Source organism: Pomacea canaliculata, linkage group LG11 (assembly GCF_003073045.1).
Source record: "Pomacea canaliculata isolate SZHN2017 linkage group LG11, ASM307304v1, whole genome shotgun sequence".
Lineage (NCBI taxonomy): Eukaryota > Metazoa > Mollusca > Gastropoda > Architaenioglossa > Ampullariidae > Pomacea > Pomacea canaliculata.
This window is the reverse complement of record NC_037600.1, coordinates 15,912,415-15,936,879: the sequence shown is the minus strand read 5'-3', so window position 1 is coordinate 15,936,879 and position 24,465 is coordinate 15,912,415. Positions and strand designations below refer to the sequence as shown.

Genomic DNA, 24,465 nt, shown 5'->3' with positions numbered 1-24,465 from the left:
AATTTATTTCTTCAGATATTATTTTGAGGTGAAATAGAAATATCTTTGATACCAATAACATCAAACCAAAATGTTTTTGATTTGTAAAATGGCACAAACATATCAGTATGGCTAACATATTCAGCTCTTTTATGCTATGTTTATAGGATTTTAGCAGCATTGTGCAAGGCTTTATTTTTTAATATAAAAAATTAGGTCTGTAGAAAGCATAAGCTTGGCTGCTCTTATAATCAAGACATGCTGTAAGTGGAAGATCTTTTAATGTGCCTTATGAAACTGATTTGCATGTGTCTGCTGCACGCTGATGCAAAGGATAATTATTTGTCCTTGCACTTCATCTGCATCTTAAAATAGTGACAGTAACAGAGTTTGTGCATTGCCACATGAACATAGAGGTGTGTGGCTGTGTTGTGAATGAGAGAGAAAAACTTTTTTTTTTCTGTTTTTGAAAGTTATTTGTGATTTGGTTTGAGGACTGTTACATTGTAACACTACTCCCTATGTTACTTTCTTTTTAAATTATATGTTTAATATGTTTTTGCAGTGTTATATATTTTATCAGCATCAGCAACAGTGACTAACAGATATGAACCAAATAAGCCTTGTAGTTGAGATGCCAGGTAGTCATGTTGCTTAATCTTCTGTTCTAGCATTGGACAAATGAAAATATCAGGACATTTATTAAAAATATGTTGACTCAGTGCATATTTTTCAAAAAAAACAAAACCATGGTTGTGATTCAGCATCATCATCTGAAAATGCAAAAGCTATATATAGTTTAGTTTATTCCTTGTTGCTCCATTGAGGAGCATAGAGACGCAACAACACCTCGCCAGCAAACCCAGTTTTGGGCAGCCCCCCCCCCCCTAAAGCTATATATGCATATTTTGGTTGATGTCCCACTAATCTGTTGTTTTAATTTCAGTGTTTTGTGTTTATTGTCTTATATGTGCACTTCAGTCATATGAGAATGCAGTCAACTCAATTGCAGTTTTCAAATGCAAGTAACAGATGAATTATTTAAGGAATATTAAGCACAAAGAAAGAGAAAGATTGATGAAGATATTCTACCCTGAACAGAAAGTATTTTGTGAGAGATTTTAAAAGAACATATCATTATGATTATTGCATGATAGTGATTACAGTAGGTATCTTGGCATCTTTTATGTTTGTGAAATGCAGCAGGAAAAGGCATTGTTTCACACTAAATAATTTTGAAATGCCATTTTTCTGGGTCTGTGTACCCTTCATAAGTTGTGAGAAGGTCCCTGACAAGGGGGCAAGGTTGGTTAGAACAGATTTTTATGTTATCCACAGGATTCTATTTATTTACACTTATGCATTTAAAATTATAAACTATATTCAACATTTTTGTCATAAATAAAAATATTTGAGGATATTTTTGGAGAAGAGTAATATTAGTTTTTTGTGAAAGTGAATATTAATGAAGATAAATATGATTTGCATGATTCTGTTTATTTTCACTACAAAACTTCATGCATACACACCTTTTCCTGGCTTGCACAAGTACTTTAACATTAACACTCCATTGAATCCACATACAAGAAGAAGTCTGTAATAAAAACAAAATGTATTTTGATAAAAGATAAAAAAAGGTAATCACAATTTTATTTGTTTGTTGTCTAAAAACATGTTGTACATACACATATGCGTGACAGATGCATGCACACACACAAATGTGTGTGTGTGTGCATGCAAACATACTCTCAATTTCAGTCTGAGTAGTCTTCTTCAAAAGACTGCCGACTACTCAACCTCAGCATCATTTCTACATATTGGTCAAGGCATTGGCAACAAAAACACATATACAAAAAAAGGGATGGGTTCCATGGCCTATAACAGCAGAGCGAACTTAATTCATCTTGTACAGGGCATGGAATACAGAAGGCAAAGGCCAGTCCTCCCTTCCCATCACCTTTAACATTCCCTGAGTTTTCCAGCATGTGCCCAAGCAAGCTTTGAATCTTCAACCTTCTGTCCTGAAGTCAAGCCCACTAACTACAGAACCAACAAGGTCTTCTTTGAAAACAGTTTTGATCCCCTAGATCTTGACAAAAACCAAAAACTGCCAACTTCAATGTAAGCATTAAAAAAAATCTTCATGTGCCCTCTTGAAGGATAAAAGATAATGAATAGCACGTTTGTATAGTGCCTTTTTTCCAGCATCAGACTCCAGGTGCTTAAAAATATAAACACGCAGACATAAGAAAATTACTATTGTCTCTGGAGCTGCATTAGGCATGAGCTCTCTAACTGCATCCAACAATCTATTATAGGTTGCACTTTGTCACGGACCAGTCTGTGAGGGGCGGTAACCCTCTTGTTTGGGATTTGTTTTTGGAAAGTTGCATTTGAAAAAAATAAAACATGGCGATGCCAAACGTACCCAATCTCATAGCCCAGGGGAAGGAAATGGGTTACACCGATTGTGCCCTGCAAAAGTACGTCCTACAGTGTATTGAGAGATATGACGAAGAAGCTGAGAGCAAGTGATGCACTCCTCGCATTAACATTTTAATTACGAACAATGAGGTGGGTAGTTTTGTGTCAACTTATTTTTATTACTATACTTCTGTCACAGAAGTACATTAATTTAGTTTTGAATTGTAATGAAACAAAAGCGGCAATTTAAATTTGAATTATAGTACAGACTGACTTTTAGGCCTTGGTGGTCCGCCATAGATTTTACCTAGGCCTTGGTGGTCCGCCATATGTTTTACTTAAGTAAAGTGGTCCGCGGTCCGAAATACTTTGAGAACCACTGGATTAGACCATTTGCCTATTTGACCACTGCACCATTTGATTCGACCAGCTCATAGTTCGATCACATCATCATCCACGTAATGATTCAACTATACAAGATACAAGACATCTTTATTGTCTATGTCTGGTCGCAACAGACAGAAATTTTTCTTTATTATTTTTTTCAGGCAGTTAGAAGACATAATTATCCGAGGCTGAGGCAGCGGCCCCGCCGCATGCAACAAAATGTCGGAGCAGGGGAGGGGCAAGGTGAAGTAGTTCAGCAAGCCGCGGCAGTTGCGCAGGTGCCGCCAGCCGCGCAGATTCCGCCAGAAATTTTTCTTTATTATTTTTTTCAGCCAGTTAGAGGAAGGCACAATTATCCACGGTTGCGGCAGCGGCCCCGCCGCGTGCAACACAATCCTGCAGCGGGGGAGGGGCAAGCGGCGCCAATACAACAAGCGGCGCCAATACAACAAGCTGCGGCAATACAACAAGCTGCGCCAATTCAGCTGCAGGCGCCCCTTCAGCTGTATACGCTAAATTATCCATTGCAGCCAAGCCCACTTTACATAATGCCAACTCGAGAAATTAGGGCAGTATGCGTTTTTTGCAAGTGACGCTATGGCGGCATTGTCGCCAGCAGAGTCATATAGAGTTGAATCAGGAATTGCTTCGCTGGTGGCAAACGCAATAACAGCCCACTACATTTCATTAAATGTTAATGTTAAAATGTTCATTAAATGTTAATGTTGAAACATTTTTCTTTATTATTTTTTTCAGCCAGTTAGAGGAAGGCACAATTATCCCCGGTTGCGGCAGCGGCTCCGCCGCGTGCAACACAATCCTGCAGCGGGGGAGGGGCAAGCGGCGCCAATACAACAAGCTGCGCCAATACAACAAGCGGCGCCAATACAACAAGCTGCGGCAATACAACAAGCGGTGGCAATTCAACAAGCGGCGCCAGTACAACAAGCGGCGGCAATACAACAAGCTGCGCCAATTCAGCTGCAGGCGCCCCTTCAGCTGTATACGCTAAATTATCCATTGCAGCTAAGCCCACTTTACATAATGCCAACTCGAGAAATTAGGGCAGTATGCGTTTTTTGCAAGTGACGCTATGGCGGCATTGTCGCCAGCAGAGTCATATAGAGTTGAATCAGGAATTGCTTCGCTGGTGGCAAACGCAATAACAGCCCACTACATTTCATTAAATGTTAATGTTAAAATGTTCATTAAATGTTAATGTTGAAATGACGTTAAAATATATGCCTAAGGGTCCGGGTTGGGGTTAGGGTCAGTGACATTAACATTTAATGTTCTTTAACAATATATACACTGTTTACGTATGCTTGAAGTAGGATAGAAGTTCCAGCATGCGATCATGTTGTGGCAATTCGAAGGAATCGATAATGTCTTCCTCACATACATAGGCAAGTGCTGGGAGGCATCTGACCATTCCACGTCACTCGTCGTTTTCATAGTCACTTCTCATCCCCAGTTCAGTGACTTTGCATAATACCGCCTGACTTCAGCGAAAGTAACAGCCCGTTACTTTACATGACTAAAAGCGGTCATCGCAGCTTTCTCAAAGTCTGTTACTATTGTCTCTGGAGCTGCATTAGGCATGAGCTCTCTAACTGCATCCAACAATCTATTATAGATTGTCACGGACCAGTCTGTGAGGGGCGGTAACCCTCTTGTTTGGGATTTGTTTTTGGAAAGTTGCATTTGAAAAAAATAAAACATGGCGATGCCAAACGTACCCAATCTCATAGCCCAGGGGAAGGAAATGGGTTACACTGATTGTGCCCTGCAAAAGTACGTCCTACAGTGTATTGAGAGATATGACGAAGAAGCTGAGAGCAAGTGATGCACTCCTCGCATTAACATTTTAATTACGAACAATGAGGTGGGTAGTTTTGTGTCAACTTATTTTTATTACTATACTTCTGTCACAGAAGTACATTAATTTAGTTTTGAATTGTAATGAAACAAAAGCGGCAATTTAAATTTGAATTATAGTACAGACTGACTTTTAGGCCTTGGTGGTCCGCCATAGATTTTACCTAGGCCTTGGTGGTCCGCCATATGTTTTACTTAAGTAAAGTGGTCCGCGGTCCGAAATACTTTGAGAACCACTGGATTAGACCATTTGCCTATTTGACCACTGCACCATTTGATTCGACCAGCTCATAGTTCGATCACATCATCATCCACGTAATGATTCAACTATACAAGATACAAGACATCTTTATTGTCTATGTCTGGTCGCAACAGACAGAAATTTTTCTTTATTATTTTTTTCAGGCAGTTAGAAGACATAATTATCCGAGGCTGAGGCAGCGGCCCCGCCGCATGCAACAAAATGTCGGAGCAGGGGAGGGCAAGGTGAAGTAGTTCAGCAAGCCGCGGCAGTTGCGCAGGTGCCGCCAGCCGCGCAGATTCCGCCAGAAATTTTTCTTTATTATTTTTTTCAGCCAGTTAGAGGAAGGCACAATTATCCACGGTTGCGGCAGCGGCCCCGCCGCGTGCAACACAATCCTGCAGCGGGGGAGGGGCAAGCGGCGCCAATACAACAAGCTGCGCCAATACAACAAGCGGCGCCAATACAACAAGCTGCGGCAATACAACAAGCGGCGGCAATTCAACAAGCGGCGCAAGTACAACAAGCGGCGGCAATACAACAAGCTGCGCCAATTCAGCTGCAGGCACTAAATTATCCATTGCTAAGCCCACTTTACATAATGCCAACTCGAGAAATTAGGGCAGTATGCGTTTTTTGCAAGTGACGCTATGGCGGCATTGTCGCCAGCAGAGTCATATAGAGTTGAATCAGGAATTGCTTCGCTGGTGGCAAACGCAATAACAGCCCACTACATTTCATTAACTTATTTTTATCAACTTATTTTTATTACTATACTTCTGTCACAGAAGTACATTAATTTAGTTTTGAATTGTAATGAAACAAAAGCGGCAATTTAAATTTGAATTATAGTACAGACTGACTTTTAGGCCTTCCCAGCCTGCATAAGCTTTGGGAGTTTGAAGGGCCCCGATCGGGGGGACGGGTGAAAGTAAGGGCTACGGGCTATCCCGCTCCTAAATGACCGAACGCCCATAGGGCGTAGCCGTTACGCGCTGACAGTGACCCGTATGTCGGACTTTTCACTCCGCCCTCTGACCTCGCGCCCGCATTTGCTGACCGGCTGTCCGACTCCACACTCGCCGCCCGATGGACTTCTACCTGCAACAACCGCTTTGGTCATCGCACTCTCGGTGAGTTTGTGAATTAAGTGTGAAGTGTACCCTAAAATTCTGTAAAATATTATAACATGAATTATTCATACCAGTTGAAACTGTCTGTACGGTATCAGGATTTCTGGTATTAGTTTAATTTAATTTGTATAGTTCAGCCCGAATCGTCGATTTGTTGCGTGCTACTTCCGCTTTGTGCCATGTGCTCGCTGTAGTAAGATGCCGCATGGCTAACACAAGGTATTTTATGTATAAATTCTCGAAGCAAAATATTAGTGTTTCAAACAATCCTTATAATTAATTGACCCTATAATAGTTCTTAGCAATTTACCTTCTATTGAAATTTGAACACTCGATCGTGTATTGAAAGATTATTGTAATCGATTTTTTGTTTGTTTGTTTGTGTTTTTTTTAATGCAGACTTTGGTTATTTCACTTTCTAGGAAATGCTGAAGATCGGGGATCGTGCTTAGTCAAAGCATTGTAATAATGCCGACTACAAAACAGTCAACAGATGACTCCACAGCGTGGCTGAAGATGAGCCAAGCTGAATGTATAGTGTGCGTATAAACCGTTCCATGTTGTAAAATAAGGCTACACATTTCTTAATCATTGAGAACAGCAAACAGTATTCCTGACAGAGTGAAATACATTAGTGTTTCAGTTTGGTAAAATGTGTTATATATATACTTTTTTTCTTTCATATATAAAGTAGTCCAGTTTTATAATATTTGCATACTTTACAATGAATGCTTAAAGTATGTTCTATTGTGTTTGCATTCTGCAATATAATATATAAAATAACATTGTTGTAAAGCTGTTGTACATTATTGCAAACATGAAGACTGACCACAGTTACAGTTTTTGTTAAACACATGTAAACACAACCAAACCAATTACCTCATTAGCTTAAAATTTCATCTATTTCAAACTTTAGTGATAACTTCAAGTAATCTTTGGGCAATGTAGGATATATATTAGAAAAAGAGACAACACAGGCTGCAGATTGTTTCTGCATAAATGTGCACACACGTGATAAGATAACAGTAATTAGAGGTTTTTCCATGAAGAGTTGTGACAATGCCATAAATTAACATATTGTGTAGGATGCTTACTTTATTTGTGTAGATATTCAAGATCCTGGAAGGGTGTAAGAAAATCAACTGACATGGTATATGACGAGACTGGTTATTCCCAATCTGGAATGAGTGGAATTATAAAAGAAGAACTAAAATATTTCATCACTCTGCATATGAAACAGGATTATTGCTGTACCAGTAAGTGTTTTGAAGTGGCTTCTTAAATTGCTACTTTTTTATTATGTGAGCTTAAGTACTTTATTTTGCAAGGAGAGAGATTCTTGCAGTGAGTCTGACTGGGTTTAGCTATAAGTCAGTCTCACAAGATAAATACTCCACTTTCATTTAAGTGTCCTGTCACTTGATAGCTTGTCAAAATTTTAATTTTTCCATTTTTAATGTTCCTGTTCAAGTAAATTGAAAACTTTACATATAGATATGTAAGAGAGAGAGATAGCATATCTAACCATACACTGAAAACTACTGACATTTCATCAATACATGAAAGATGTTGCTACTCATAGCGAGATAATTGTTACTACAGAGCAGGCTCTTTTAGTCAAAATGCTTCTTTGAAGAAATAGTGGGGCAGGCAGGTAGAAATTGTGGTGCTAGTTATGTAGGGCAAAGGTTGGGATACTGAGAGCATACTTGATTGTTTTTGTTTTGTTTTTGCAAGTCAATATGTTTTCCTGTTTGGGTTGCATATGACCCTGAAGTAGACTGTAGTTTCATGTACAAATGTATTACAATGAAACATTTGTATTTGACTTTTAACCATCACAATTTCCCTTTGTGCACAGCAGCAGCCTGGGCATATTATATCAAATCAAAATCAAATCAAAACAGACTTTATTGTCTGCCCAGGAGACCCAGGAGCCAACGCTTACAAATAGTTTGGAAGTAACAGGCAAGAATGGAGGAACAAGTCCAAGGACAAAGCCATCTGATGGTCAGTTAAATAAGAAATCAAAGAAAATAACCATGCATGTGTTTAATTTATCAATGTAAGCATGGCTTTATCATTCATGATTTGTTTATGAAGAAAGTTAACCCTGCCTATTACCCTGTTCTGGGTAATCTCTGCATGTTGTACACCTGTTTACAAGTGCAACTGCTTTGATGTGATATGGTTCTAGTGATTCTACCTCTTATTAGTTTTCCTTTCTAATCCACAAATAGTAATCAACACTAGAAGCAAGCCTACATGAATCTATTTACATAAGTGGTGTTGGCCATCAACTTCCTGTTGCCTTCCTAGCTGCTTTAAAGCTCACAAATAGTAAGAAACAGAAATACGTTTTACTTCAACTTAATGGCACATCGTAAGAAGTGAATAAATTGAAATGCCTTGTTTTTGCTTATCATTAAAGGACTAATATTTTGATTGCAGATGGGTCATGCTGTTGAGGAGCACAGAGAGAAATGTTTCGAAGCTTGCTCCACATATGAATCAAGTTACGAAATGTAGGTGAACAAGGAATGACTCCAGCAGCAATCCCATGTTTCAGGTGAGAAATTTGATAGGCTGGAAGAGGAATCTGTGTGTAGAGAATTTAGGGGGGAAAGTGGCTGTTGTGAAATCTAATTAAAGCTTTTTTCGCAACAACTAGCCTGAAGACTTTGAAGACTCAAATTCTTTGTTGTAAATAAATGTTTAGTTTTGGCTTGTATATAATAAATTTCTTTGTATATAATAAATTTCTTCTCTCCTTTTTGTGTTGTATGTAGTACATTGTTGTGAAGATTGTAAGGATTTTTGTTTTTTTTTGGTCAGGTATTCGCGACAACTAGCCTGAAGACTGTAAAGACTCAAATTCTTGGTTGTAAATAATGTTAAAACCATGTATATTTTTTGCTTGTATATGTATATGATAAGTTGTTTTTGAAGATTGTAATGACTTTTTTCTTTTTTTGGAGGTGGGGGTCAGGCATTTGTGACAAATTCTTTGTTGTAAATAAATATTCAATCCTTGTTTATCTTTTGCTTGTATATGATAAATGGTTTTGAAGATTGTAATGATTTTTTTTAATTCTTTTTTGGGGGTCAGGTATTCGCAACAATTAGCCTGAAGTTTTTGAAGACAATTCTTTGTTGTAATAAATATTAAAACCCTATATTTTTTTTTTTTTGCTTGTATATGTATATGATAAATTGCAATGAATATTTTTTGGTCAGGCATTTGTGAAAAATTCTTTGTTGTAAATTAATATGAAAACCTTGTGTATCTGCTTGTATTTAATAAATTGTTGAATCATGTCTATTTTTTGTCTGCTGGTATTTACCAAGTGCTTTGAAGGGCTGAAAGGTGTTTTTTAGGATGGGCTTTGGAGGGCTGAGAGGGGCTTTGAAGGGCTATGAGGTGTTTTTAGGGTGGGGCTATGGAGGGCTGAGGGATTATGGAAGGGCTGCGGAGGTGTTTTTAGGGTGGGGCTATGGAGGGTCTGAGGGACTATGGAAGGGCTGTGAGGTGTTTTTATGTTGGGGCTTTGGAGGGCTGAGGGACTATGGAAGGGCTGCGAGGTGTTTTTAGGGTGGGGCTTTGTAGGGCTGAGGGACTATGGAAGGGCTGCGAGGTGTTTTTAGGGTGGGGCTTTGAAGGGCTGAGGGAGTTATTTCTCCCAAACCCGCAAGGGGCCGATGCACTTTAGGCTCCCATAATACGGCGGGCTGGGAGTGTAACTTCCCTTAACGGCCCCATTTCTCAGCCCGAAACGGGCCCGTTCGGGGCCGATGAACTCTTGCAGGCTGGGCAGTTAAGGCACAATTATCCCAGGTTGCGGCAGCGGCCCCGCCGCGTGCAACACAATACTGCAGCGGGGGAGCGGCAAGCGGCGCCAATACAAGCTGCGCCAATACAACAAGCGGCACCAATACAACAAGCTGCGGCAATACAACAAGCGGCGCCAATACAACAAGCTGCGCAGATTCAGCTGCAGACGCCAAATTGTCCTATTTACATAATGCCAACTCGAGAAATTAGGGCAGTATGCGTTTTTTGCAAGTGACGCTATGGCGGCATTGTCGCCAGCAGAGTCATGTAGAGTACAATCTGGAATTGCTTTGCTGGTGGCAAACGCAATAACAGCCCACTACATTTCATTAACTTATTTTTATCAACTTATTTTTATTACTATACTTCTGTCACAGAAGTACATTAATTTAGTTTTGAATTGTAATGAAACAAAAGCGGCAATTTAAATTTGAATTATAGTACAGACTGACTTTTAGGCCTTGGTGGTCCGCCATAGATTTTACCTAGGCCTTGGTGGTCCGCCATATGTTTTACTTAAGTAAAGTGGTCCGCGGTCCGAAATACTTTGAGAACCACTGGATTAGACCATTTGCCTATTTGACCACTGCACCATTTGATTCGACCAGTGGTATAGTTCTGAGCAACATCCACCACTGTTCTACATAAACCGAGGAAGTAAAAGAACGTGGGATGAACTAGCAGTGATCAAACTGTGTAATTGGTGTTCTAAGCGATTGACAGCTGGCAGGAGGAAAAAAAGGAAAAATATTTGTTTAACCTAAAAACAAAGCTTAGCAGCTGAAGACACACTTGTACTCCTATGCTTTTGACTGATAGTTTGTGTTTGGTTGTTTAGATAATACAACAAAATCTTATTACACTGGTTTTATTATCAATAGTTTTTATTATTTACTTATTTATTTTGTAAAGCACTGGAAGCCATTCGGGAACAGTGCTCTATAAGCAATCATTATTATTCTAAAAACTTGTTGACCGGTGCTGTTACCAGCGACCTGATTAACATTCAATGCAGCCAACAAAACAAGAGGAAAAGACAAATACCGTGAACTAGACATGAGAAAAAAGCAAAAGATAAATGCAATTAAAATATCAAACTGTTTCTGTTGTTACCTGGTGCTTCTTCGCTCACGTCACTTCCAGGAACAGATGTTAAAATTACAAATGCATACTGCTTCAGTGACAACTGCCCACATTACCTAGGGCAATGTTATCAGCTTGTTTCTCATTTGACCCATATATCGTCGTCACCTCCGATTTCATGTCCTCATATTTATCTTGATGACGCCTGAGGGAGTTTAACAGCCGGTTGGCCACTGGGTGAAAGAAGAACAGCAGATAACCAGTGCCAGCCCCAAGCAGCAGTGCCAGACAGAACCAGATGTTCATTGTCATGAAGACCAGCATCAAGCAGTAGCTAAGGGACAGGTACACCACATATGCTCCCGTCTGAGTCAATCCCAGGATCCCCAGTCGGACCATCTTGCGTCTGGACATAGTTTTAAAAAGTGTGAATACAGATGTACAGTTCCAACTTGTTTTCTCGCCAGCTTTATGGCATACAGAATTTTTCCCTAAAGTTAAATATGCCCTGTATGTTGTCACCCTTAATTGTCTCTTAATTAGCATTTTGTTGGACAAATGGTAGTGAGATTTTGAAACTACTGAATTCTGATAAACCAGATTTGAATCTCTATACACATAAAATATTTACCTCTTTCAAAAAGACCTTAACTATTATGTAAATAAATTGGTCAAGTGTCTGATCAACTGTAGATAATTCTTTGTTACTTTCTTCCGATGATCATTTAAAGGTTCTTCGCTGAGAGCCAATATGTACATAAAGTTTGAAAGCGTGCTGCATAAAGATATTAAGTCTTTAGAATGTCAGTCATCCTTGTGTGCATATATTTATGTAGGTGTTCATGTAAATATGTATGATGGCTGCTCAGAGCAATGCAAGGTGGTGTGGAAATGTGCATATGACCAACAAAAAAAAAAATGTCAAGAAAGTTAGAGGAAGCAAACTGTAGCTCTGACCCCATCATCAGCTATCTTGAAAAAGTTTGTGTTAATTTCTCATCAACACCTACCCATATATGATCTTTTAACATGATGGTTGCCACGCGGTACAGCAGTAAAGTATGTATTACTCATGTTTGCATGTGTGTATTACCAAATGATGTGGCTTCATGCACTGTTTACTCACGGTGGACGTGTAGCAGAAAACATCTGGAGCCAGTTGACCAGCAGCCTGAGGCCTTCATGTACCAGTGCAGCTATGAAAATGACTATACATGCCCCAGCCAGATCTGCCAACAAATGGTACTTAAGTTAATGTAAGGTTTCAGATCTATCTTTGCCAAGTGGTTTTCTGAAACTACTTAATTATTCTTAGAGATTAAAAAAATAAAGAAATATATCATCTTTTAAATATTTCTTTTTGCTTTGTGCCTCATACAAACCATGCTCACTTATTGCAGAGTTTATGCAACTGGGGAATGGGGCAGTTTTGTATCATGGGGCTAAGTTGGCGTTAGATACACAGATTATATAATAGTTTATCAGGGATCTGGTGTGTGGTCGCACCATGCAGCGGTCAACTAATAAGTAACTCAACGACCTGAAAAGGTTATAGGGGATGACTTTTTTCCTTTATCTTACAAATAAAATGTTTATAAATATATTAGCAGTTAGCGGCTGATGGTATTCTATACCTTCGGCTTTGGTGTTCAGTGCCCATGCAGCATTTGATGGTCGCTCGGATTTGTGACTGGGTGACTCCCTATCCCTTAACCTCCATCACCCCTCTCCCCAAAAGCACACGCGCGCAGCTGATTTATTTAAACCGGTGGAAGAAGAGGGTCCATCCTGGGTTTTTGACGTAGTGAATGTAGCGGGCACGGATTTGGAGAGTTTAGTTTGGAGAGTTCACTTCCTTTCTTTTACACATGACCCAACACAAATTCGCCAGTGGAGCTCTTTATAAGGAATACTGACGAAGTTACGAAGAAAACTGATAAAGAAAATTGGGGAGGAAAAGACTGAGGAAGAAGTAGAAAGTGAAATGTTGCCCTGAAATCAGAACAAGAAAGTCCCATTACACAAAGTCTTACTACAGCAAATCCCTCACATACATTATATTCCGCATGAGCATTTTCCAAACATATACAAGTTTAACATAAGAATCTCACATGGCATATCTGTTACACCAGGGGTGGGCAATTAATTTTCCCAAGGGGCCGGATGAGAAAGTGGAATGGTTCTAGAGGGCCGGATGAGAAACTGGGATGGTTCTAGAGGGCCGGACTAATATAGTTAACTCAGTTTTACCTAATACTGTATACATAGTATATTTACTGGTGGGCGGCCAGCGAGCGGGCCGGTCAAAGACAGGAGGCGGGCCGGATCCGGCCCGCGGGCCGGCGTTTGCCCAGGTCTGTGTTACACGGATCTTGCTACACGTGGGGAACACGTGGTACCTTCTCTGTACCTAAATCCACAACCTACGTATTTCAAACTCAAAGCACACAAAACTACATCCTCCCGTCACAAGATTCTTAGATTCCTAGGTTCTTAACCACCATATTTCTCTAGCTAGTATCCCCTTATTCAATCAACGTCGGCCATTGCCTCAAAACGCTAAGATGGGAGCAGTCCTCCCCTTTAAATGAAATCGTAAAACATCTTACTAAATACTAAATCCAACCTCCACAAAAACTATAACATTCTTTAGGCCAAAGCCTTGGCAAACGAAATACAATGTTATTTCAACGAAATACAAGGTTATTTTCTACCAACCTGAATTAGGACAAACTTGCACCAGAGAGCTTAGATTTAGAGAGGGTTCACTCGCGACCGGCGGGAAAACTCGTCGGTTAGAGTTATCTTTCGTAATGGGATGCTACGAAACAACATGGCACAAAGCGATCGTTTGAGGCAAGGCGGGCAATTTTGCTCTGCAATAAACTGTAAAAACGCCAGATTTAAATCAACCTCACGATTTCAGTCACGATAGTGCATTGTCCTCTAACCACAAACTTGTATTACTGGACCGCTGGTAGACGATTTTTTTTCCCCAGTTAACTACTAAAACGAGGCATGAGACTACAAAGTTTCCGGTTTAGTCACATTCTTTGTTAAGGTTCGCCGAGACTAACAGCGGAGAACCTTCGCAAGAGGCTAAGCGTTGGTCTCGGCAGACACAGCAGTCCACCTATACAAGTCTGTGTTTTAACTGAGTCTGTCAACTACATGCACGTGCAAGTCACTCTGCTCCGTCTGTCGTATCATGTCGTTCGCCAAACGATGCACAAATTAGCCTCTCCGCAAATGACCTTTCACCCTTGAGCCACATGGAGCAGGCGGTCAGCGATCCGTCTCTGATCTCCATCTATATAGGTCGAGGACGAGGCTGAACAGAAGAGCCTTGTGCGCATGTCAGAGTTCTCATTAGAGGCCAAGATAGTAAGTAGTACTCAGCATCTTTGTTAGAACCAGCTGACGTCAAGGCGCCATTTTGGTCTGGCTAGGCAATCTCAGGTGTCATTTGAGCCGAGGGCCAGCAGTAAGGAGAGACTTTTACAATTAAGACAGCTGTTTGATAACAGTTGTGGCAGGGATACAGCTGAAGACTTGAGAAGATGAGTGGATGAACACAAGCCTGTGCACACACACACACCTGTATAGTTTATTCTAGAAAACCTTTGGAATATTCATTTCTTAATTGCAAAATTGGTTAGGCGGACTCTCTTAGGTCATGAAGCTGTTGCGTGCCAGACAAATTAGTCGCCCATTCTTCCACTCTTCAAATATCTAGACACACCATCGTTCATTGTTGTACAGGTAGCATATATATATATCTTGACGACTTTCAAAAGTTTAATTACTTGAAGTCTGTTGACTCGCTGACATGAAGCGTTACACCCTCTAATTACAACAGGACACGTCGATGTTTTGGTCTGCTGCCAACATCTGGCGAGCTACTGGCGATGTTTCTGTCCTATATACTGTCATAACCTGAGCCTTTCACGCAGGCCCGTTCTTAGCCCCCGCGGGGCCCGAGGCAAAGGGCATGTGCGGGGCCCTCACGCCACGATCACACGGTTTTAGTTGGGATCTAAAGTCACTTGCCTAGTTACCATATCAATCAAAAGCGCGGGGCCCCTTGAAGCGCGGGGCCCTAGGCAGATGCCTCGTTAGCCTGCCCCTAAGCACGGCCCTGCTTTCACGTATCTCGATGTCAAGTCCGACATCTCCGTGCTCCAGCCGAGCTTTGTCTCTCGGAGACACACGACACGCTTCAGTCACTGGATCGTGTTGACGGTTACGCACGATTGCACGAGAGCTGACACGATCTATATGAGCATTTAGCTGACATCTGTTTGGAAAATACATCCTAGCTGTCCCTCGTGTTTCCCTATTATTGTTCTCATATTGTTATTGTTTATTATTATTATTGCATAGCTCTCGATTTGTTAACTGGCATCACGAAGGTTCTTTATTCGATCCTGTTTTGCCATTTTGTCACAGCAGTATGCAATGATCGATATGCAAACAAGTCATCAGCATTTACAGCCTTTGGATGTAAATAATATCATCGACTAGGCAACATATTTACAATTTCCTAAACTGGTAGCTGCGTAAATTACTTCTTAATGTCTTGTTTTTAAAATTAGTATTCGTCTTTTCCTTACCTAGTCAATATTATTATTTATTATTGCTAACATATCTGTAATTTGTAATATTTATTTATATTTATTGTAATTCATGTTTGTTTTACAGTTGGACAAAATCTGACAAGGAGGTCTAGCAAATAGTTTGGAGTCAAGAAACTGGCGTCTGTTTAGAACACAGTCCGCTTATGGTTTATGATGGTGGAGGTTTGCCTATACACAACAACAACAATTCAAGAGCTGGTCACCGAGCTGCCACTTGCAACGGTCCTTGACTTGTCTGCTACATTTGATGAGCTTGACCTTAGCATTGTGGTCAATCGACTCTGTTCCCAAGACACAGACGTTTCCTAGTTCTAGGGTTCCCTCCATGACAGACTTCAGACCGTTGGTTTCCGTTCATACTAGCCTTCCCCAGTTCTCTATGGCATTTCCCAGGGTTCTCTTCTGTCTTCGACACTCTCTACAGCCCTTGTCATTGTTCGTCGAACACCATGACCTCCTCTAGCATCCCTCTGCCCACGACACGCATCTACATGTATATCTACACTTATATATCAGCTCTCCACCGACAGACATTGATAACCATCTCTCCGCCATCAACCATCTGACATGCATGATGGAAAACAAACTCAAGCTGAACCCTGACAAGACTGAAGAACTGAACATTGGCCCTAGACAACACATTTCCACTGTCTCCTCCTCTAGTCGTCAACCTGTCTGGCACCACGATTCCCTTCTCGAGTCTCTGAGAGTATCTTTAAGAGCCACCCTTTCCACGGAGCCCCACTTTTGTTTCTTTTGTTTTAATCTCCGACACCTCTCCACTATCATCATACTGATATCAGCATCAGCTGTCTCCTATATTTTCTCTTCCTTCATCACCCTCTAGACTCCGTCCCATCCCCTCAGCGACTCATACTCTCCAACTGTCCATTCCTCGCACTTTGCTGACCACCCAGTCTTTTTCTTCCATTGTTGCCCTTCTTAAGTTGATCCAAGCAGTTCAACTCTTTACAATGAATGCCAAGCCCTTCAACTACTTTCATGGAATCAGTGCGATTTACAAATCTCATAAACATAAAGAATGAAAGTACGGAGACATCAAAGAGGACTTTCTACAGAAATGACTGCAGCGACAGACTTTTATCTTTAAAGAGGAATTATGATCTTAAATGTGTCTTGATATTTGTCTGTGAAACACGATAATTATTATGTGGATTTTTTTTTTTTGATATTGTGTGTATTTCGTGAATTCACATCATTGTGGGTATTTTCAAAAGTAGCAGTAGGGTTGCACATGCCAATAATCATCATCATGTTGGGGTGATGTTTCATGGCCTGAGCTAGTAAACTGTATTCTTAAACCAGATAAACGAAAATATTAAGAAAATCATTAGAAATCATGTCTGTTTACATACAGTCCCTCATTTATCAATACGACAGCGATACGTAGTTTACTGGACAGACCAACTGCTCTCCCGGAAATTAAAATATCATGTAGCAGATGCAACATGTGGGCAACCCACAGTAGTAACCGGTGTTACATTCGAAATTATTATAGTAGTACAGTATGTACTACAGTTAGTTTTTAATCGCATATAATTTAATACTAAATCTTGACATTTCTCTCTGGTACGAATAGCGCCGTATACGGTCTGCAAGTTTAGATACATTTTAACTGTTTATAACATTTGTTTATGTTTTAGGATAGTAAATAATAAAAATAACTACACATATTTATGCATTCATGAAATATCTAACTTTTCTTTTATATTTTTTTTTAGGCTAAAAGATAGTGGCTGAAAGTTGTTTTTTTTTTTCGTTCAAAATATCGTTAATTTCCATTTTCCCATTTAATTATTGAAAAATACCTGCTTATGCGGACCCTCGCATTTTAAACCCATCTTTTTAAGAGGTAAACTATATATATATGTTTATACTTTAGACGGCCTGTCTACTGCCATGTCTTATATTTCCATGATATCCGTGGTAAGTCAGTAGCAGGGTAAGAATGGGCTCAAAGTCACACATGTGTGAAGTATTCACTGAATCACAGAAACAGGTGCATGCACGCATACAATCACATACAAAACTACCCTGGCAAATTAAAGAACGACAGCTGTATCATCATCGGTCACACCCATAGCCCCGACTCCACCCACAAGAAGACAATAATACCCTTAAGAGATTAAATTTAACAAATGAACAGTTCGCAGTCCAGCCAACCCTCCACAAAGCCTCGCCGACACGTCAAGACGGCCACAAAAACCAGACGTTAATTAGGGTGTGCAGGTAAGAGATGTCACCTGTATGATGATGCATGAGGTAGGCGAGTGAAAGGAGGTACAGGTATACATGTGAAAAATAATGATGGTGCGTTGTTCACAGGTGGATCTGCTTGGAGGGTAGGGGTGGTGGAGAGGAAGACGCACAAGGAGAAAAATAAATTTGATAGTCTTAATCCATCTGAATCATATGACATTACTGAATGAAATAGAATAACCGCTGTGTTATATTATATTACTTCCTGCACACTTCTCTTTGTCAGTGAGGCCAAACGCTGCTTACGTTCTTCCGACGAGATGACCGCAGTGGAGAACAGCAATGTCTCGCGGTGTCCCGCGTGGAAAAACGAATGATCATGAGCCTGCAACACATCGTCCTGCCACTGAGATGCTGTCCCACACCCAGCAAAACAAGAAACAGGGAAAACACACGGCTACGGAGAAACCTAAGCCAGAAATAACACTATTAATCCTCGTAATAAACGATATATATATATTTTTTCATTTCCACTTCCTGGATATGATGTTAATCAGGCTTGTAATGAATCGATATCCAAAATCTGGTCTGACCCCTTGTCACGACACCACCGGTGGCTCTTGTTTTTTTTTTTTGCTCTCTCCAACTCACCAGCGGGTCGGACAATTGCGCGTTCTTTCGTTCCAATTGAAGAATGACTCGCCTGTACGAGTCTGTCTGTTTACTGATCAAAATTACCAACCAAAAAAAAAAAAAAAAATAGATCCTAACTATAAAAGCAAAACGGTCTCTAACACCACAGTTTTTCCTTCAATCTCCACTTCTACAAAGTACAACGAACACCTCACACACTATAAACTCACTGTCTTGGCAGTCGTTTCTCCTTCACATTAGTACATTCGATCTCTGATTAGCAAATCGCATTGTCTTGGCAAATGCGTTCACGTCTCCCTTTCCGCTCTCTATCTTCTTCTTCCACTCGCTAACGTTCTTCCTCTTCTATCTACTCTCTAAAGTCCTCTTCTTCTCTCTATTCTCCAGCGTCCTTCTTCTAAAAATGCCCTCTAACGTCCTTCTGCTTCCATATTCCTTCTCAACGTCTCTCTCCCTTACCTCACTATTTCTTTTTGACGTCACTATACGTCATTTTTCACGTTCTATTTAGAGAACGTCCATCATTCGCACGCTTTCATCTACACACGCGCCCATGGCAGTCCTAGCACTCTGACTAGATCCATGACACCCCTACCCCCAGATGATCGGAAACTACAACTTTATTTGTTTATTTTCTCTTTCTTCTTCCTCGCTCTAGTCTCTCGTTCATTAGTTTGTTTGCGTTTGAATATGGGATATGATACGAGTAGTAGATTTTTTATCGATACTATAAATGTAAATATGTTGGGTATCTACTCTTTATCACAGAAGGATCTTCAAAGCCTGTTAAATATGTCAACATGTGACGCAGCTGTATTTATGATTTCATCAACTTAGCTGTTATTTTGTTGATTTTTCTTTCGCCCCTGTATGTAATAAATAATTTTATTTAGCCGTTCCATACATAGGCTGATGCAAAGAGGACACACATAAGTAGTGTTCCCTCAACAAACAAACAACAAAAAAAAAAAAAATAACAAAACAAAAAAAACCACACACACACACACACAGACAGGCAGACAAGCAGGCAGGCAGTGATACAAAAAGACAAATTCAGAGGGAGAGATGTAAGAAACGAACTGCAGAGACAGCTCACCTCTTGTTTGTCGGTGTCGTGGTCCATGCTGAGGAAAGTATGAGAAGTTTTATGTCAAGAGAAAAATAACAAGTCATCAGTTTAACATCAATAAACCCACGCCAAAAACAACGCATGGGCAAACAAAAACATAAAACAAACAAACAAAAAACCATCTCATTGCTAACCCTCAGTCAAGTTTTCTGTTTCACTATTTTCTGTCTTCTGATGATTGCCCATCACTGTGTGCATTACTTCACTACTTTGAAAGCCTTTGGTAAACATTCACTTATGGACACAAAATTTGGCGATAGTTTTGTTCACTTAAGCGCACTCGTACACGTGCACCCCTTCCTCCTCCCACGTCCGCCCACCTCCTCTCTCTCTCTCACACACACACAAGCGTTTCGTCAATCTGCCAGAAGGCATCATCTACAGAAGTAGAAGAGACAGTGAAGACAGCAACACCATGTGCAACACCCCCCACCACCACCACCACCACCACCAATAATGAAGCAAAAAAAGAACAAAAGTAGGGTAGGAAAAAACTGTATTTAGCAGTACCTACTTCTCGACGAAGAGAGCCAGACCATGTGATGATAGATAACCACGTTGCTGAAAAGATCAAATGATGACGAGAGAGAGAACGGTGTCCGTTGCGTTATTATCGCTCATCGCCATCATCGCTGACAATGTACAAGAAAAGATGATGATAATGTGAAAGACACAGTTCTCTCATTATCCCGTAATCCGTTCAGCAGCGTATAAACTATCTCTCATCACATCGTCTTGCTTCTCTCCGACGATGATAACGATACGAGAGCATAAAGCGCAAATAAATGAATAACGTGCAGTAGTGTTACTAAATTTTAAACATGCAAGTGAACAAGAGAGAGAGAAGGGTAGACTCGGAGGTATCGGAGGTACAAACACAAACATAAACAATAAACGTTACGACCTGTGACTCCAGTCCATATCTCCCTGTACCTGTGTCTCTGCCTGGCGGTGCAGGTCGCCGAGGGACTTGAAGTGAATTTCACAGCACGCCTTCGTAACCACAGTCGTCACGCTCTCCCCCTACACCCCACCTTGCTCACCTGTTCTGCTCCCAGCACACCTGACGACTCGTCAGGCTAATTGCCACATGTCGCTTACACACGGACTGCTGCACGTCAGCTATTGTACAGCAAGCAACCTGCTGCAGAGACTTTCTCTACTTTTTTTTTCTTCTTCTTCTTCCTTCGGACTGTTTTTAAGGAAATGAACGGTGGGCACCTGTCCCCTCGATCGGAGGTCTGCGAGTTGAGGGACGTTGGCCCCGAAGTCGCTGTCGCTGCTGTCGTTACTGTCGTTACTGCGTCTCTTGAAAACTTGTGTGCGCCTCTCTCTGGGGTTCAGTTCGTTTTCTGTCAGCGATACCTGTGGCACAGCGCACATTCATCTGCAATCCGCGTGACAGGTTTGTAGACCCACGCAAGGTCCCGACAAAGCGGCATGCAGTGTGTGTGTGGGTGTGGTGGTTGGGGATGGGGATGGGGTGAGAAGAGAGTGAGTGGTGACAGCAGTGACACGATGTGATGTCGGATAAAACCGTTTGTGCACTAATGGCTTTGTCAATGTGACCTTTGTCGGGTCGCACACATATATAAAGTGTAATAACAACCTACAAGAACGTTTTCTGTTTCTTCATTCTTGATTTGTGTCGGACCTTTGGTGAGGGGCAGGCTAAAGGCCATTTTGGGTACATCAACAGCGTGAGACCTGCCAAGTCCCATTGTAATGACAAATGTATTGAGAATATATTGACAAACATTGTTGGCTCAGCATGTTGACCAGAGTTCAAATGTCACGAGCGTTAGCCCCCTAAATCAATGGTTTCTTGTAACCTATACACATCATCATCTCTATTCAATAGGAAAGAATAACCGCTCCCATCAGTAAAACGAAATCAGTTTATTTAAAATCACTTCTCGATCGAGACTTGCTGCTGACAGACAATAATGGAGGTCTCTAGTGGCCACCTATATGCGAAGAGGACTAAGTATGTCCCAATGGAAGCAAAATATAAATAAATTAAAAAAATCGAAAAGTATATACAATCGTTTGTGCCATCTGCGGTCCAGCTGCTCTCAACCTCAGACGACGAGTCAGTGGTGCGTGTGTGTTGTTGTAGGCGCGCGCATAAATATTCATGATGTAAGATTGTTGTTTGTTTTAGATATTATACATAAATAATTGTCACTTGCCTTTTTTTTCATTGCTAATATTTTTCATTTTGACATCTTTTAACGCTTCACTTTGCAAAAAACTTTACTCTTACTTTTATTTCTAATTTTTACCTTCCCATGTTCGAATTCCCCACTGGGACAAACAAAGTTGATCATTTTATTGTCATTGTTATCGACAATGAAGAGACAAGGCGGTTCATAGACCATTTCTACAGACGAATACAAATTATTCAATTAAATATAATTTTGAAAAATAAACCCGTCTAAAGTCAAACTGGGCAGTGGAGTTGGTTTGCGATTGGACAGTTTTAGTTACCTTTATTCCTCCATGCTGAATTCTCCACAGCCAGTTCTCACAGCTTTTTTTAAAACTTTGACCCACCTTTTCTTCTGACTTTCAAGGTAATCCCACGGTTTGCAGGTAACGGAAACCAAACACTCTAATTGATAATGCGTGTTGCCAGTAGGTATTGTCCTTTCTGGACATCACGTGTGTGATTCCGTTTGGACTGGGAGACAAACTCTGTAATTGTTCTAGCTTCGTGAGAAAAGTTTGAAAAGAAATTTGAGACTTTTTTTTTGTTTAAAAAAAGGACACCAAGATCTTCTGATTATCCTACTACGGTTGTCGCTGTCGTGTTGGCAAAGGAATATGCGCTGAGGTTTCACGAAGATGAACCTTCAAGGTCTGTCTATTTTGATAACAGAAAACCTTTGTCTTGTGTGTTATAATCACGACCGTATAGACAGCCAGGTCAATGCACTCTTTCAACAGTTGAAGTTCATGATGACACCAACGAAGCCTCAGTTGTAAAACATCCTGACCCAGGAATTGTTTCCAGGATGGTCAGATAAAAGGTCAAAGATCAGCTTGAAGGATCTGTTTGGACATTTTCTAGAGGAGAGCGTCTTGGTTACACTTTGTTTTCCCTCTTGTGTAAACAATACATAAAGTATTTCCGCCAGTTTCTTTAATTCCAGAGCACGCTGACGACACAAAGCTAGGTATTGGTGTGAGAACAGCAAGAGGGAAAAGTAGACAACACTGACAGGGGTGGGGTGGGAAGGACGAGCAGAACAACGACAGACAGAGGGATGGGTGGATGTCTCTGTGACTGACAAACTCGAGACAAGAAAGGGATCCACACAAATGATCCAGCACCCAGCATTCTTTTGTTCATGTCAGATCCTGTGTTGTCTTACCAAATCCCTTGTCTTTTTCAAAACAAGTTGACTTTTTCGTCTGGATACTTCTACTATCATGATTACTGATGTCGTTTTTTTTCCCCAGCAGATCCATCTCTCAAACAATCATAATAAATATTGAAGGTAGAACTTTCACGAATCATTTCAACAAGGACGAGACAGCCTGGTCAAAACATCTTGCAAGATTTAACGATTGGTTGTTACTCTTGCACCGACTTCTTGCATACAGTGTGAAGTAATGTTATTTCTTCATTTATAAAAAATAAATAAATATAGCATTATTTTTAAACCTTTTTTTTATGTCAATGGAAAGAAAGCAAAAACCGAGGGACAAGTTCAAAAATACACAGAAGGCGATGCTGTAATTAAAGTCCATGGACTGCATGATCTCTCTAAAGCCTTTGATGCTGCGCTGTCGAACTTTCTACGGATCGTCTGCAGCAACCTCTTTTCGTTAAAGACTCTCATCATCTCATTCGATGATCGACCAGCGATGCACATGCACTGCACAGAGCTGAGCTGGAGTTGATTTACTCAGTAAATAACTTGAGCAGCATGGGCTAATTAGCAGGTAAATAAAAGGACACGGAACAAATGAACGGTTACAAAGCAATGTTTACTTTTCCTGAGGTAAGTGATGTGGAGCAGCCAATACCTACATCGCCACACAGGAAGGGATGAAGGATGTTAAGGTCAAAGGATGGTGGACGAATGCGAATGAACATGACAGCGTGTGTGAGTAGAGGGGTGGAGAGGGTGAAGTACAGGAAAGAAATTACCGGTAATTAATGAGTGATGTTTGTCTTGTTTTATCCCAGTTTCCCCAAAGGTTATTTCGAATCAAATGTTTTTTTCGTTGATAATTACTTGTCTGCTCGAGTAACGAAGTTAACGACTTTATCGGTACCCATCGCGATATCCTCTATACAAGTTCTTGGGTGATTTTCAGTTCTTATCAGACCCCAGGAACATTGTTAGGTATGTCAGGAGATATGATGTGTATCTATGGCAACCGATAGACGAGACTGTGTAATTACATCCCTGAAAAATGATGGGAGATTGGAGCAGGTTTCTGTAATCTGTGTGAGTTAAGAGAGTGGGGTGGGTAATATTACCCGCATCTTTCCATACATCTGACTGCTACATACTAAATCTTAAAATAAAAGCCCTCCCAAATATGCACGTGCACGTTTGAGTTCGCACACGTATCGGCAGCTCCTCGTCTCTAAGGTTATTAGAAAAATAGAAACAGGAAAAAAAAAAAAAGATAATAGAAAAGGTGTTGGCAGAGATTGCCTAGTCCACTTCTTTATTGCATCGAGCTGAGGACATCACAAAGGCTGACGGAGGACAATGGAGGCGGAGAAAATTTGCATCGTCTTACGAGTCTTTGTATTGGTATAGGTCTGAACATGGCCGAATCACCAGACCCAACAAATTGGTGTGAACAGATATTTGAGAGACAATATTAGGGGAGGATAAGTCTTA

General features: G+C 40.6%; 1 protein-coding gene and 1 long non-coding RNA gene across 4 annotated transcripts; one reads left to right on the top strand and one right to left on the bottom strand.

The window, feature by feature from the left end:
- Positions 1-8: 8 nt before the first annotated feature.
- LOC112575491 (high affinity copper uptake protein 1-like) lies at positions 9-21,017 on the bottom strand. Of its 3 annotated transcripts, XR_003101653.1 has the most exons (6): positions 20,502-21,017; positions 19,565-19,592; positions 18,121-18,199; positions 12,084-12,186; positions 10,988-11,363; positions 9-1,573 (listed from the first exon to the last, which is right to left on the bottom strand). XR_003101653.1 is itself a non-coding variant. In XM_025257398.1 (5 exons), the coding sequence occupies exons 1-5, from the start codon at positions 20,516-20,518 to the stop codon at positions 11,051-11,053; spliced, it is 540 nt and encodes a 179-aa protein (XP_025113183.1). In that variant the 5' UTR covers positions 20,519-21,016; the 3' UTR covers positions 10,737-11,050. The 3 variants fall into 3 exon arrangements, 2 of the variants coding, with proteins under 2 accessions (XP_025113183.1, XP_025113185.1); XM_025257398.1 differs by lacking the exon at positions 9-1,573 and having other exon boundaries at positions 10,737-11,363; positions 20,502-21,016; XM_025257400.1 differs by lacking the exon at positions 9-1,573 and having other exon boundaries at positions 10,737-11,363; positions 20,531-21,015.
- On the top strand, positions 7,177-8,758 carry LOC112575496. Its single transcript, XR_003101655.1, has 2 exons — positions 7,177-8,052; positions 8,494-8,758. It is a non-coding gene; the product is annotated as an uncharacterized LOC112575496 (long non-coding RNA).
- Positions 21,018-24,465: the final 3,448 nt, after the last annotated feature.

Excerpts from the sequence above, each read along its gene's own strand:
- LOC112575491 (XM_025257398.1), bottom strand. Across the intron at positions 18,200-19,564 it reads ACGACACCGACAAACAAGAG|GCTCATGATCATTCGTTTTT; the intron begins GTGAGCTGTCTC and ends GATGTGTTGCAG. Across the intron at positions 12,187-18,120 it reads GGTCATCTCGTCGGAAGAAC|ATCTGGCTGGGGCATGTATA; the intron begins GTAAGCAGCGTT and ends ATTTGTTGGCAG.